At 38.7% G+C, this 15,624-nt stretch overlaps 1 protein-coding gene across 1 annotated transcript in view; it reads right to left on the minus strand.

The window, feature by feature from the left end:
- Window positions 1-15,624, minus strand: part of LOC118812122 (venom phosphodiesterase 1) — a 60,416-nt gene that overhangs the window by 14,979 nt on the left and 29,813 nt on the right. The window contains exons 14-21 of the mRNA XM_036576863.1: window positions 14,930-14,961; window positions 12,725-12,852; window positions 12,562-12,631; window positions 12,378-12,465; window positions 11,106-11,278; window positions 8,079-8,124; window positions 7,061-7,215; window positions 1,583-1,724 (exon numbers count right to left, since the gene is read on the minus strand). Of these exons, the coding sequence (XP_036432756.1) occupies window positions 1,583-1,724; window positions 7,061-7,215; window positions 8,079-8,124; window positions 11,106-11,278; window positions 12,378-12,465; window positions 12,562-12,631; window positions 12,725-12,852; window positions 14,930-14,961 (834 nt within the window). The remainder of the gene's footprint in view (window positions 1-1,582; window positions 1,725-7,060; window positions 7,216-8,078; window positions 8,125-11,105; window positions 11,279-12,377; window positions 12,466-12,561; window positions 12,632-12,724; window positions 12,853-14,929; window positions 14,962-15,624) is intronic.

The raw sequence follows: 15,624 nt of genomic DNA on the forward strand, positions 1-15,624 counted from the left end.
CTGTGCCATCCTGGATTCCCAACTGCTGGAGAGACGCATCTTCTGCCTCGTGAACTGGGAAGGGTTTGGCCCAGAGGAGCGATGCTGGATTGCTGACATTCTTGACTCAACAGTGATCATGTACTTGTATCCCCAACTGGCCTCCCGTTAATCACACTAAATAATACTAAATACAAATCTAAACTCATCAGTCCAAGAAAACCTTACTTCACATCTCAGATGTCCAGTTACAGTGTTCTAATGCAAATAGCGCTGAGTTGTCTTCTCACAGTGGGAGGATGGACAGAAACACCTGTGGATTTCTTTGGTTCTAAAGTAAGAGTGGAGCTTGATTTTCTCTTCTCTTTCACAGATGAAAGCTTAAAGTACTGGTTATCAGATGGTGACAGTTCTTGTGGTTTACATGGTCTTACATGGATGTTGGGAGTCCTATTTTCTCTTTTTCTTTTGATACCTTTGTGAACCCCAGTTTTGACATTCCTGTTCCTCATGAAAGTAGATTATCTTGTATCTGTGGTCTCTGATTTTTGCACACTATTGTACAATGACAGTAAAACTGAATTGATCTGACTGTTCTCTGTAGTCCTAGTGGAATCTCGTTGGCCTAGTCAGCCATAAACAGTTACAGAGGTTGCTATGGTTTGTAGTATGATCTCAGATAAGCATCAGTCATCCTAGCACCAGGTAGCTTTCACAAAACAGTCTAGGAAAGACAGTTGGTGATACTAGTTGCATATATAGTGGTCCGCAAAAGTATTTGGGCACTTTAACCATTTGTAAAATGTAATTCTATATAGTTCTTTTGGTTATGTAATACAATGTTTAACAAAATGACATTTGTTTCAGAAAAGAAATTGCAAAACAAAACAAAATGAACCTAATACATTTTTGAGTATGGCACAAATGTCCAAATACTTTCTGGATCCACAATGCACAACTTCTTTTTTTACATCTCCATGACATTACACACTATGTAGCAAGTATGCATTAAAAAGCTTCCAAAATGGTAAGCTTTGCATAAATGTTTGCCCTATAGTCTTGCACAAAGTATCGATTTTCAATACTATGAGCTCTTTATTTAGGCCAGCGCTACAGTGACGTATTCTGCCTTTAGGGGAGTCAAACTGCGTGGGCTAAGATGCATTCATTAGCTTATCTAAAATATACAAGTGACCTTGGGTACATAGAAACAGTCAATAAAAGGCAACGCTCATTTCTATTTGTTTAAACACAGTGTGATTGATGTTACACTATATTGTATTTCCTTATCCCAGTGTTAATCTTCCACTCAGAACATGCTGAACGAGGTTGTGTGTAAATTATTTTGTTACTAATTTGAGCATTTAAACGTTTGTAGTGAAAAAAGAATGATGATGAGATGGTAATTAAGCTGTAACTATTTGAATATTTTTCTGCGTTGAATCCAAAAAAACATTGGGTGTTCAGATAGTAGCAGTATAGTGATATTGTTTTGGTACTGAATATTGTGATACTACTATTGATATCAGCATCAAAGTCAAAATTCTGGTGTCTGGTAACCCTAGGCTGTGCATGTGTATATGAAGGGGAGTGTAGTACATACTGGGGGGATACAGGAAGGCATGTGTGATGTTGCTGGCACTGCTATACTGGTCACAGGTCAGACTCTGATCCACTGGGATTCTAACATCAGGCCTCAGACAGTCTTCGGTCACTGCTGGCAGTGAGCCAGCATTGTCTCCAGCCTACAAAGGGAGACACACATTAACTTATAAACTTCATTCGTGTTTTCTAGATATATAACATTGCAGTAGAAGTCAATGATGTAATGAGGCATAAGTCAGTAATGCCCATTTGTGCCATTATAAGAAATATTATGTATGCCTAATATGCATATATACACTCACTCACTTTATCAGGAACACCTACTTTATATTTACATCTGTTGTCCATTTTATCAGCTCTGCTTACCATATAGAAGGACTTTGAAGTTCTACAATTACAGACTGTAGTCCATCTGTTGCTCTGCATACTTCTTTACCCCACTTTGTTCTTCAATGGTCAGGACCCCTACAGGACTACCACAGAACAGGACAGCTGTGTCTGATCCACTCATACCAGCACAACACACACTAACACACCACCACCACGCCAGTGCCACTGCAGTGCTGAGAATGTTCCACCACCCAAAAAATACCTGCTCTGTGATGGTCCTGTGGGGGGTCTTGATCACTGAGGATTGGGGTAAGGTTGGCATAACAAAGTACGTACAGAACAGATGGACTACAGACTGTAATTGTAGAACAACAAAGTGCTCCTACACTGCTGTGAAAAAGTATTTGCTCCTCACCCGATTTCTTCTCTTTTTGCTAATTTGTCACAATTAAATGTTTGAGATCATCCAACTAATTTTAATTTAAGATACAGACAACACGAGTAAACACAAAATGAACGATATTGAAAAGCTTTATCACTCATGTGAAAAAGTAATTGCCCCCTAAGCCTAAGAACTGGTTGTGCCACCCTTGGCAGTAACGACTGCAATCAAACGTTTGTGATAACTTTCAGTGAGTCTTTTATATCGCTGCGCAATTGTTTTAATTTGGCTACATTAGATATAAATAGATTTGACCAGGGGCCAAATACTCAAACACGCCCCTCCCCAAACACGCAATCCTCAGACATACTTTATCATCCAGTCACATACTCATTCTCATCACACATATGTTATTCTCGTCATTCATATGTTAACAACTAGTCACCGGCCACTTTAGGAGAAGCGTCATTCTAATAATGGGTGAGAACCCCTTTTACTTTCAGAACAGCTTGAATTCTTTGGAACATTCCCTAGAGATTCTTGTCAATGTTGACACAATTGCATCAATGCCACATTAGTGGCAGCCGCACATTCATGCTGCTGATCTCCAGTTCAACCACATCCCATAGGTGGATTCAGATGGGCTGACTGGGAGACCAAGGAAGTACACTGAACTCATTGTCATGTTCACGGAACCAGTTTGAGTTGAGTTGTGCTCTGTGACAAGGCACATTACCATTGTGAAAGTAGCCTTTAGAGGATGAGAAATTGTGGCCACAAAGAGGTCCACATGTTCAGCAACAATACTGAGGAAGGATGTGTAATTCAAAAAGCTCAAATGGTAATGGGGCCTAACATGTCATGAAAACATTCCCAACAACAATACATCCCAGCACCACAGAAATTCTTCTGTTTAACTCTGTAAAGATTGGCTTTTCTAGTTACTGAAATCTTCCTGTTAGTTTGAAAAAGTCTGGCCATTCTCCTGTGATCAGAGATGGGATCCAGCCAGGACTGGGCTGGAAAATCACTGAGTGGAAAAGCCCGTCACGTGTCAGCTGTACCAGGTCTTCAGTGTTCCTGACTGTTTAGTTCAGGTGTGATCAGAGGTGGGATCCAGCCAGGACTGGGCTGGAAAATCACTGAGTGGAAAAGCCCATCATGTGTCAGTCAGTTGAGTGCCATGTCATTATGAGACACTGTCGTACCTGTTTAGCAGGAGAAATAGCTGTGCATAAGCAAGGTATACGTGTAATATCTGCACACTACTTTTAGCCTATTTAAGTTTGGCTGGATGTGTAAATAGACCCTGACTGTAGGTGAGCAATTGCATGACTGCCAAGGAAGTAGGAAATGAAGTCTCTATTTGATGAGTCAGATATTCTTACTGGCTAGGTAAAGTTGACCTGAACTGCATGGTCACGCCGTATTAATGCGTGGGACTGAGATCCTAATGTGTGGCCATGGCTTATTAAGGGCGTAGGAACGAGATCATGCCTTATTAAGCTGTAGTCATGGCATAAATATGTCATTCCTACAGTTTACTAAGTTGTGACTATGCATTAGGATCTCGTTCCCATGCCTTACTAAGTCATGGCAACTCATTATTTTTATTTATACAGGACATCACCAGCAAAACTCCGTATGGAAAAAACCCATAAAAAGTGGCCTGTGGAAATGTTATGGCACATTTTATCCTTTATATTTTATTTTTTCCAGTGTGTTAAACTCAGAAAATAAATACAAATAGCACCAATAACACTAAAATCTGTAGAAGAATGCCATGTTTATGCATGTTTCTTATACAGGATGCGTTAACTTAATTTTCACTTACAAAATCAGCAAACATGTAGTTTGACCAGGGGTGTTCAAACTTGTACAAATGCAGTAACAGGCCTACATATATTTTCTGTATCTGTCCCCTTAAGAGATCCTTTTTTATAAACATTTTACTCATACGTTATGTTTACTGATAATTCATTGGGTAATTCATCCTGCTAATTGCAGCCAGGTGTTGAGTTTATTTTGGTCTACGAAAGGCAGGAGAGTGTTTACTCAGTTCTCTAGTTTTAGTTACAGACAGTAGGTTTACTGTTAATGTTATGTGTTTCAGTATTTTATTTATTTGTGTATGAATTATGTTTAAATTTCTTAATTTTAGTAATGTTTTTTTCATTTTCTGAATGTGCTCATTACTCAGTACGTAGACACTACATGTCTTTCAAAATCCCAAAATTGCTATACCGCTCGCGCTACAAGAACATTTACTGGTTGTGGCGTATTGTTTTGTGAATGTAGCAAAATGCACACTTGCTCTCAGACAGTTTTCACTTGCTTGGAAATATTAGGGGGTCTGGGGCAGCATGGTGACTGGGAGAACACAGTAATGTGTTTCTGAGTCGGGGGCATCCTTTTTTTTTTTTAACTTGCAAATGTAAATAATTTACAAATGTTGTCTATGAAATTTGTTGGAACAAAAACTCGTATCTCCAAAATGCTAAGTTTACAGGAGAAGGAAAAAAACATACTTTACTTTTAATGCAAGTTAATGGAACCAGACTTTTTGGCCAGTTCATCATGAAATTTATACACAATGTAGAAAACTACTACTAGTACTACTAGTGAGGGGGGTTCAGGTTCAGTCAATCACAATGGGCCATTTGTTTGTAATTATTACTGTCAGATAAGTGCTGATTGGTACTGCCTTAAAACCACAGATATTATCAGTCATCACTCAGATTGAAGGTAAATGATTTACCTCCCTAAGTAAAACTGAATACGGCTCAAATGTGGCTTTAAACGTATTCATACTACTACTGGTAGTAGACAAAGTACATTTACCAAGTTTTTCTCATTAGAGGAAAAAAAACAATTGCAAATAGAGGAAAGTATGACTAAATATTGTAATGTACACATATATAAGACCACCTAGGCCCTCCCACTAAACAATCTATACCTTAGTGTAAGCATAAAGAGGCTGTGGTATTGCACTACAGTCAGAGACCTTGAAACATTCAGCTTTTAGTGATTTCCCTGCAAAAACCTGGCAACTATCAACTATTTCAAACCAAGGGTGTTTGAGCAGAGAAATCAATGAGCTGGACACTCCTGGGCTCCACACACTGTAGTCCCTTTCGCACATTCAGCTTCAAAAAAGGAAATATAATAGTAGTTATTGTAAATGGGACGGGATTATGTTTGGCCACAAGCTGGAGTCAAAATCCCAGTAACACTGACGTTGCAACACAAGACACAGTACACTTCCTGCAACATTACCAGCAGGGCTCACGTGTCAACACAAGCCAATACAGGGAAAGCAAAGACGTCTGGCAAAGCAGAATGCTCTGTTTTTACAGATGAGCTTTCGCTTTTTACAACAGCAGGATACTTGTGGTATACCACTCAAGAGAAGTGGCGGAAAACTGTCCTTTGCTCACATGGCTTCTACAGGCCAAAAGCAACACATACTGCTGATGGAACAGAACATTTCTATGAACTTTGCTACATGTTTGTTATTACAATCACATTTTCAGCTCTGCTGTTGGTTATTCATGCTGAGAATATCAAATCCTGTGTAACAGGACTGTTAAGGCAATTGTGAAAGCATGCATCTCTCTAAAATACTGTTCAAGTGCTGGAAAATTGAATGACACAAAGCCTAAACAGGTATACCAGTAATGTGTCTGATACAATCTCACCAGCACAACACACACTTACACCCCACCACCACATCAGTGTCACTGCAGTGCTAAGAATGATCCACCACCCAAGTAATACCTGCTCTGTGGTGGTCCTGTGGGGTCCTGACCCCTGAAGAACAGGGTGAAAGAGGGCTAACAAGGTATGCAGAGAAACAGATGGACTACAGTCTGTAATTGTAGAGCTACAAAGTGGTAATATGGTAAGTGGAGCTGATAAAATGATAAAATAAATGTAGATATGAGGCAGGTATGTCAAATGAAGTGCTTAGTGAGTGCAGCTTATTTCCTGGACTCATTAGCTCCCACATAATATCCGTGTCCCAATCAACATAGGAGAGACCTTCCTATCACTGGTATATGAGGGCTCCTCTTCAGTGTTCACTCATGCCTATTTGAAACGGCCTGATCAGGCTGTACCAACACAGCTTACTGACATTAGCAATGTGACACATTTAAATCTTACATTTAAAAATATTCAATTAAAATTTACACGTCATTATATTTCATTACAAACTCTGACACTGCAGCGTTTTGCCACTTGTGGCTATTTCTGCCATTTCTGCCAAATGTGGAAGGATAGACCAGCTGCATCCGTCATTTGTGAGAGACCGAAGGACGCAGCTGGTGTACCCTTCCAGATCTTCAGCCTCGGATGCATTCGAAGGAATGCCCAGGAAAAACAGCCTTCTTCGGCTGCATTCTTCACTTTGAGACACAGCTGAATTTTAGATATTTGGCCATTAATAAAGCTACTTTTCACATGAATCCTGCCTCTAAGCCCCAAACGTTACATCCAACAAGAAAGGAAGCAATGTACATATTTTACGCAGTGATAGAAAATACGGTAGCACACAGAAAGCTCTAGTTCTACATAATAAAACAGCTAAAATGGTTTTATTGTTGCCAACGTCAGCATGCACACAATTCCTTTGGCAGCAGTTTTAAGTGAATGCCTTTCTTTCATTTTTGGGGCCTGGTGTCAAACCTGATGGGTTCATGTTGCGTCTTTTTGTTTGTATGTCTTTGTATGTGCCTGTGTGTGTGTGTGTGTTTTATTTCTCACTGGTTTTTCCACAGTAAATGAGCTCCAGAGAGGCATGTATATGTCTCTGCTGTAGCCACTGACAAAGCCTTCATGGCGCAGAAGGCAGTAGTTCGACTGGGACTTCAGCACTCTGGGTCTCCCAAATGGCAAGTGTTTTCTCTCACTTGTAGCTACTGCAAATACAACCATGCAAAAAATACATATTCATCAGTGTACAATCACACACAACATTCACTCTGATAGGACCCTACACAATACACACTTAATGACATGCAGATAAGTCACAAACAAAGCACAATCATCAAAACACAAAACATACTTTAAGCATATCAGCATACAGTCATATACCGCTGCTGTCGAAAAAATCTCCATCTTTGTCGTTGTTCAGTTTTTGACATAATTTGAAAATGCCGGGTTGCTCTTTACATTGTGTGTAAATTTAATGAATAATGGACTGAAAGAAATGACCCAAAACGACTTGGAAAAATGTCAATGGTTCCATTGACTTACATTAAAAATAAAGTATGTTTTTTCCTTCTCCTGTAAAGTTACCATTTTGGAGATACGAGGTTTTCGTCCGACAACAGCGATATAATACATGCCCATTGGAGTCTACACTCTTAAAAAAGATGCTTCTTCAAGGGTTCTTTAGTTCAGAACATGGTTCTATACAGACACTTTCCATGATAAGAGGTTCTTGGCATCATAAAAGGGTTCTTCAGAATGTGCTGTAGGTATGAAAAGTGTTCTATATAGTACTCAAAAGGGTTCTCTTATTGTTACAAGCTTGACATTATAACAAAAACAACCCTTTGAGGAGCTACACAAAACCCTTTTCAAAAAGGTTCTATATAGAACCATCTACAGCACAGAACCCTTTCACGATGCAAAGGGGTCTCTGTGTGTTCATGGTTCTTTATAGAACCATTTTCTTTACTAAAGAACCATTGAAGAACCATCTTTTTATAAGTGTACAGAACCATATTGCTAAGATACTGTATATTGCTTGCATTTAAGATATGAACTTAATTATTACTTTCAGCATCAGTCAGGTTGAGGCGGGAGTTGGGATTGGTGCCACCCTGCAACAAACACAAACAGTGTTAGATTACTATAGAAACTCCTACTGAGAAGTATCGTCTGAATGGTTAAAGGCTCAGTAACAGCTATGATGATACTGCGGCAGATATGTTACGCTGGGCTTAGAGCAAAAGGAAAAAAACACAAAGCTATGAAATAGCCCATAGCAATTTACCAGAATTTGCCATGATCAAAATAAGTCCAATTGAAATGTTAGACAATAGCTAATTCCTCATTTAAAAATGCATAGATATGCTAGCTGGCTAAGTGATTTCTCACATTATGGTACAAAATACAAACAAAATCAAATGAGAGTGTACAGAAAAGTACTGAAGACATTCAGAGCTGTTGTATTCATTAGTAATGATTACTGAATCAATCTATAGCCTACAATGAATGAAATTACATAAGTCATGATCTAGAAACGTGCAAGTTTGGAGGTAAGACAAAAATAATAGGCTACTGGGCTACACAGAACAAAAAGTGAACAAACAAACAAATAAATAAATACTATTAACACTATCTGTCTCAGAACAGTTAAAGAGAAATTCCACCATTTTTTTAAAAAAAATGTGTGCATAATTAAATATTCAAGATATAATCAAAGTTACTCTGAATGGTTTAAGGCAAAATTATTCATTCTAGAGAAATTCACTGACTCTGAATTGGTCACAACTAAAGATAAGAACCAGCTGCCTGCAGTGTTTAATAACTCTGAAAGCTCCCTCACAGAAAGTTTTTACACGAGATGGTTATGAATACACTGCGTGATGCATTGAAGACATTGCTTTGAGAAACGCTTTGAGAAAAAATTTTGGCCTAAAACATTTTTAGAAATGCATTCTTGGTGGAGCGGTACAGGCAGAACATTGTGAGGCAAAATAGCCCCCAAAGAAAACATAGTTTTACTTAATTTACCAGTATTATCAAGATTACAGTGAAAAACGCACATGTAGGTTCACTACTGGTTTATACAGAAAATTGGAGAAAACAGTGTATGTGCTCATTAAGGGTGATGTTTTCCGTTGCATTTTTGTTCCTAGGAAAATACTCTTTGTTTCCAGGTCTCATTGTGGTTCCAAACCAATTTGGAGACCTGATGCTACGTGCGTTAGCACTTGTGAGTGACGGCGTGTGTGTGTGTGTGTGATTCTATGCAGGAGTGCGATGGTGTCTTTGGGTGTGTGCTCCATTATGTCATAGTGGATGTGTGAGTTAGCATGTCCAATATATGTGTGTGCCTGTGAGTGTGTGTACATGTGACGTCTAGTGAGTATGTTGGTGAGAGCGCTGTCATTAGAGAACTTTTTTTAGAGAACTAATTTTTGTTTGTTTGTTAGTTTTTCCAATTTTTTTCATACCATTTGAAAACGCTAGCTGGGGTCAAAAGAGGCTCTATCATTGGAAAATTGTGAGTTTGATCACTGGTGTAATAAAAATAGTTGATGGTGTCACAGATTGATGCTCTAAGCTCAAACACTCTCAGTCTTGCATAAAACGTTAATGCTCACCTGTAGATCAATAAAGCTAAACAAGTGTTTAGCTACACACTTATAATGTTCTTCTTTTCTTAAAGAAAATGGTTCCATATAGAACCATGAACACTCAAAGAACCCTTTGCATGATTAAGGGGTTCTTTGCATCATGAAAGCATTCTTCAGATTGATGCAGAAAGTGCTGCAGTTGGTTTCATTTTGAAAAGGGCTCTAAATAGCACAAAAAAAAACATTATTCTACTGTTATGATGTCAAGCCTTCACAAAATTTCTATATAAATCCATCTACAGCACATTCTCCATCAAATCTGAAGAGCCATTTCACCATGCAAAGAACACTTTAATTATGCAAGAATTGCTGTAACATTACTTTGTCTCAATAACAGACAGTATTCAGTGTCTACATGTAACATTCTGTAGCACAATATACATATATATTCACATATATATAGCCACTGTGGGTTAAATCCAGAACAGAAGTTAATGCTAAAGCTAAAAGGTGGGAGCAGTCGCTGTTTTCTGCACTAGGTAAATAACTTTATGCTCAGTGAATGATTTATTTACACAGTGGTTTGTCGAGGTAACACTGAGAACAGAGAAATATCTGTTTTTTGCATCTTTTTTGTAAAATAATATGTAATAGAAAGACACTACAGTTTGAATAGTGAGGAGCTTCGTCTTTTGTGGCCCAGAGTTGTCAGTTTATTAGGTACATCTACTTTGTCCCTCAAACTCATTTTGTCTGGTACACCTACTAATCACTGACTAAGTGCCCAGTAAGATGCCATGCTAAATGAGGATATGTAACTATAGTAACTTTTTTTCAGGATAAACTTTTAACATTTGCAATTATACATTTAAAACGCTGACCCTGCGAGAATCTTGCATCAACAGTGTTTGACAGTGTTGAATACTTTTTTATTACACCAGTAATGCCACAGCCATCTGTCAGCAGGAATCCAAGACAGTGCAACTGCTCTTGCTCTTTCTGGGAAAGTAGGATGGTCCTCCTTCTCCCCATCAGTCAGTACAATGCTAACCAAAAGCAGGTGTCTGTTAGCTGATGTAACAGAATTAGTAGTTTCTGTTCTCCTCCAACCATGTTGAGCTGTCTAATGATTCTGTTAGCAGCAGTTTGAAAGCATGCAGTGATGCTTCACGTGTCTCGGAGGAAGCATGTGCTAACCATCACCCTCCCAGCTTGGTAGCATCATGTCTTGGGGTAGGCTTAGCTAGCAGGTGGAAATGGATCTGACTAAATTGGGGAGAAAAACCAAAATGCTACCTGTTCTTTACAATCTGTGATCATTTAATGACAAACTGACTGACCAAATTTTGACCAAAAGCAAACCTTTTTGGTATTAAGAACACTATTTTCTTCTCTTATAAAGTTTCAATACAAAATTTTCATACAACAGTGATATCACAGTAAGTCAGTGACAGTGACTGTAAGTGAGTGATGGAGATTATCTGAATGAGACTAAGTACCAGTACAGGGCAGGAGCAGCCCAGTGGGTCAGTGGGCTCCAGGCTGGTCAGAGGGCACTGGCCGGGTGAGCTCTGCTCCAGCGGATACTGGGGTGAGTATGGTGGCGACCGTAGCATGTGGTTCAGGCTGCCATGGGTACCGTTATTTTCGGCTGGAGTGATTTCCAAAACATCTGGAGGAGAGGTGAGGAGAGGTGAGTGTACTTATCTGAACTGGACTCTAGGTTTTTTTACTGCCCTGTTTTAACTGCCCTTCATACCTGAGTCAGCTATATCATACCATGACATAATTCTCCAAAACCACAGCTGGAAATGGGCTGGTTTAACTCAAATGATTTTTCCAGCTGCCGTCTTAGACAATTGCATCACTTGGCATTTTTACTGACCTTCATACCTGAATTACATTGTACCACGAAACAATCCTTCAAAACTGCAGCTGGAAAATGGCGAACTGAACTAGACTGGTTTGACTCAAATGATTTTTCAGGCTCCCCTGGCTCAAAATGTGCTCTACCAAATGGTTGGGCAGAACATTAAAGGGTTATATCACAAACTAAATCCATGGAAGGCACTATATCATAAGTAGGAGACCTAACACCCCATCCTAATCCTGTTTATGACCTTTTAAAACCTTCTAATGCTGTGCAGGATCCTCTCTGCAGCGTGGGAGTTGTTCTCACACCCACAGACTTCGAAAAAGTACCACTTACAATGAATGAATTATCCAAAATGAATTATCCCTACATACAGCTGCGTTAATGTTACCAGTAATGAATTTGTAATGTGTATAATTTGTAAGGAATTTGACTGGGTGATTCATACGGGATAAAGCCATTCACATCAGTGTTAAAGGGAAATTTGGTAAAAATGTCTGCACAATGCAGTTGTTAAGATGTAAACAAAGTCATTCAGAGTGGTTTGGTGTTTTAGATTACACTGGTGCCTTTTAATAAGTTAAATGAGCCTGTTTTACTAGCCTAATGCTCTTCAATCTGACAATAACAGTAAGTTTCTTTTTGCTGCTTGTTTGGACCCATTTCATTTTAATCTAAGCACTGACGTCAACGTCTAGGCTACATCACTTCATTCTGGGCTTCGAGGGTTAATTTTCAGAAATTACACAGACACTTTATCCCATATAAATCAGCCAGTCACAATCCTGATTAATTACATTACTGGACCTCCTCTGCTAAAACTAATCCAGCTCAAATAGGGCTTAAAAAGGGCAAGTTGTTTGCAGAAAGTAGGGTACATTCACGAGTTTTCACTCACCGCACATTAGATTATAGAGCTCAATGTTGGAAAACGGCTCAACTTCGGTCTGATAGTGAAATTTGGGTCCATAACTCAGAAACATAGCCTGGGAGAAACAAGAGAGAATAAGAGAGAGAGAGAGAGACAAAAAGAGATATACAAGCAAGAACTAACAACAAGAAGTCAGAGAAAGCACACACACCTGCATGCTGGGGTCATCATTATCATAGCCATGAGTTCCTCCAGTGCAATATGTGAGGGAACCAGAATACCTACAGGTACAAAAACCAGAAAACACAACATGCTTAATCATGCAAACAGGGAGGTGTTTGTGTGGTAAGAGTAAATCAGTAAATGCACTGTACCTCTCGAACAGCCAGCGAGAGTTGACCAGCACGCTAACGTCCTCTATGCGTCTGCTGTTAATATAGTGTAAACGCTGGGGCAGGTGATGCTTCAGGTAGGCCTTTATCTGCTGATCAGGTTTCTTACACTATAGACATACATATATGCGATATACATGCATGTTACTTAAAAACAATTCACATAATATACGTACATATATGCATACATTACATATAGAAACACATAATAAACATTCACTGGCCTTTTCATTAGAAAACCCTACCTTTTACCTCCATCTTGCTGGTGTACAGTTTGTGTCAGTCATCTTCTAGCCCTTCATCAATGCTCAGTTACTGACCACAAATCAGCTCTTGGCTGGATATTTTTTGCGGTAAACCATTCTCAACCTAACAGCGACACTGACGTTTGTAAAACCCCAGCAACACTGCTGTGTCATTCCAGGTACGGTGGTCTCAAATCAGTGTCACCACATTGAAAATGATCACCCAATTGTCTGATCAACAGCCGTTCTGTAGCATAAAACTGACCAATGATGAATGGGGTTAACGGGGGCTGATGAATTGTCTAAGCACTGGCTACAGTCTGTAACTATATACAGATGCAGGGGACATACAATGTAAATGGATCTCAGAAAGTAGCCAGTAAGAAAAAATATAAGTAAGAGATTCTGAGAAAGTGGACAGAGGTTGAAAGCACAAAGTATGTGTTTCTAATAAAGCGGCCAGCGAGTAAAAGCAAAAAGTAGGTGTTTCTAATAAAGTGGCCAGTGAGTAAAAGCAAAAAGTAGGTGTTTCTAATAAAGCAGCCAGTGAGTGAAAGTAAAAAAGGAGGTGTTTCTAATAAAGTGGTCAGTGAGTGAAAGCAAAAACTAATTTTGGCCAATTATTTGGCCAAGCAGGCATTTTTTCTAATGAAGTAATATTTTTCTGGGGTATTTTGGATAGTAGTACCATAGCAATATTGTGATATTAATATAAAAATGTCTCCACTAAATTTGTATACATTATTTCCATTTTTACTGATGTGATGTGACCTGTTCCTAGAATTGCAAAAGATGACAAATAACTGGATGCCCATGTAGGGAGGCGTGTCAATCAAAGAAACAGATGTCTGTCCAAAGTAATGACAGCATATTATTTATACAATGAAAAACTGCCAGAGGAAAGCAAAAAGTAGGTTTCTAATAAAGTGGTCAGTGAGTGAAATCCAAAAGTAGGTGTTTCTAATAAAGTGGCCAGTGACTGAAAGCACAAGGTAGGTGTTTCTAATAAAGTGGCCAATGAGTAAAAGTACAAGGCAGGTGTTTCTTATAAAGGGGCCAGTGAGTGGAAGTACAAGGTAGATGTTTCTAATAATGTGGCCAGTGAGTAAAAGCAAAAACTAGATGTTTCTAGTAAGTGGCCAGTCAGTGGAAGTACAAAGTAGGTGTTTCTAAAAAAATGGCCAGTGAGTGAAAGTACAAATTAGGTGTTTCTAATAAAGTGGCCAGTGAGTGGAAGTACAGGGTAGGTGTTTCTAATAAACTGGCCAGTGAGTGAAAGTACAAGGTATGTTTTTCTAATAAAGTGACCAGTGAGTAAATGTAGCATTTCTAATAAAGTGGCCTGTGAGCTAAAGTACAATGTAGGTCTTCCTAATACAGTGACCAGTGAATGACGCTACAAGCTAGGTGTTTCTAGGAAAGCGCTTGATGACATGATGATAGTTATACTAAGGAATGACAGCAACATCAACATGCAAACAGTGCCACACACACTTTGTATGGCACATTTGATCATCCTTCACACCTGGAGAGACACAACTGTTTCCGTTTAACCCCAGCGTTTTCCCTGAAACACTATCTTGATTTAATTAATCAGTCATTACCAAATCCTTCATGACTTCAATAGGTTGTGTTGCAGCAGGTTAACACAATACCCTGCAGTGCTGTGGCCCTCCAGCATCAAAGTCTGACACTGTTGTCATGACTAAATTCAAATGATGCTTCCTTTGTTGTATTTGGTTACAGCTGAGAGACTGATGATTAAGTTTGATGTCAGTGTACTCAGTGATGATGCTGCTTCATCAGAAAGGCCTTTTTGTGATTGTAAACTGATCACTTTTTCAGAAACTCCTTCTGTTGACATGTATTTGCCAGTCCTTTCTGTTGTGGAGACAAGAACAGTAAACATGCAGGGATGAGTTCTTCTTCAAGATTCACGTACTGTCATGTTGGCCACCAGCCCCGCAGCATCCACTGCAAAACAACGTCCAAACACAAACCACAATTCAGACTTACACACAGACTCACTCTGTATAAGAGCTAAAGTGTTAACACACTGTTTTTTCATTTCTTTGCACAAATTAAACAAATTTTGGCCAATTACTTGGCACCCAAAGTGCACTAGATACACACATTTGGTCATACAAATAAAGAAAATAATCAGGCTTTTTTTGTTTCTAATTGAGCCATATTTAAAATTTGTCTGGGGCATTTTGGATATTAGTACTGTATCAATATTGTAATATTATTATAAAAATGTCCACACTAAATTTGTATATCGCTGTTGTCGGAAGAAAACCTTGTATCTCCAAAATGGTAACTTGAAAAACCTAAAAAAACTACTTTACTTTTAATGTAAGTCAATGGAAGCAGATTTCTTTCAAAGTCATTTTAGGTCATTTCTTTTAGTCCATTTATCATGACCACATAAAGAGCAAAAGGTATTTTCAAATTATGGCAAAAACTGAAAAACATCAGAAATGCAGATGAGGTTTTCTTCTGACAAAAGAGATATTTTACTTTCCTGTTCCTAAAATACCAAAGAAACAGACGTCTGTCCAAAGTAATGACAGCATATTTCAAACAATGAAAAACTGACAGAGGAAATGAGAACAAGGACTGAATGTCACACCATAT

The sequence above is a fragment of the Colossoma macropomum genome, unplaced genomic scaffold (assembly GCF_904425465.1).
Source record: "Colossoma macropomum unplaced genomic scaffold, Colossoma_macropomum, whole genome shotgun sequence".
Taxonomy (NCBI): domain Eukaryota; kingdom Metazoa; phylum Chordata; class Actinopteri; order Characiformes; family Serrasalmidae; genus Colossoma; species Colossoma macropomum.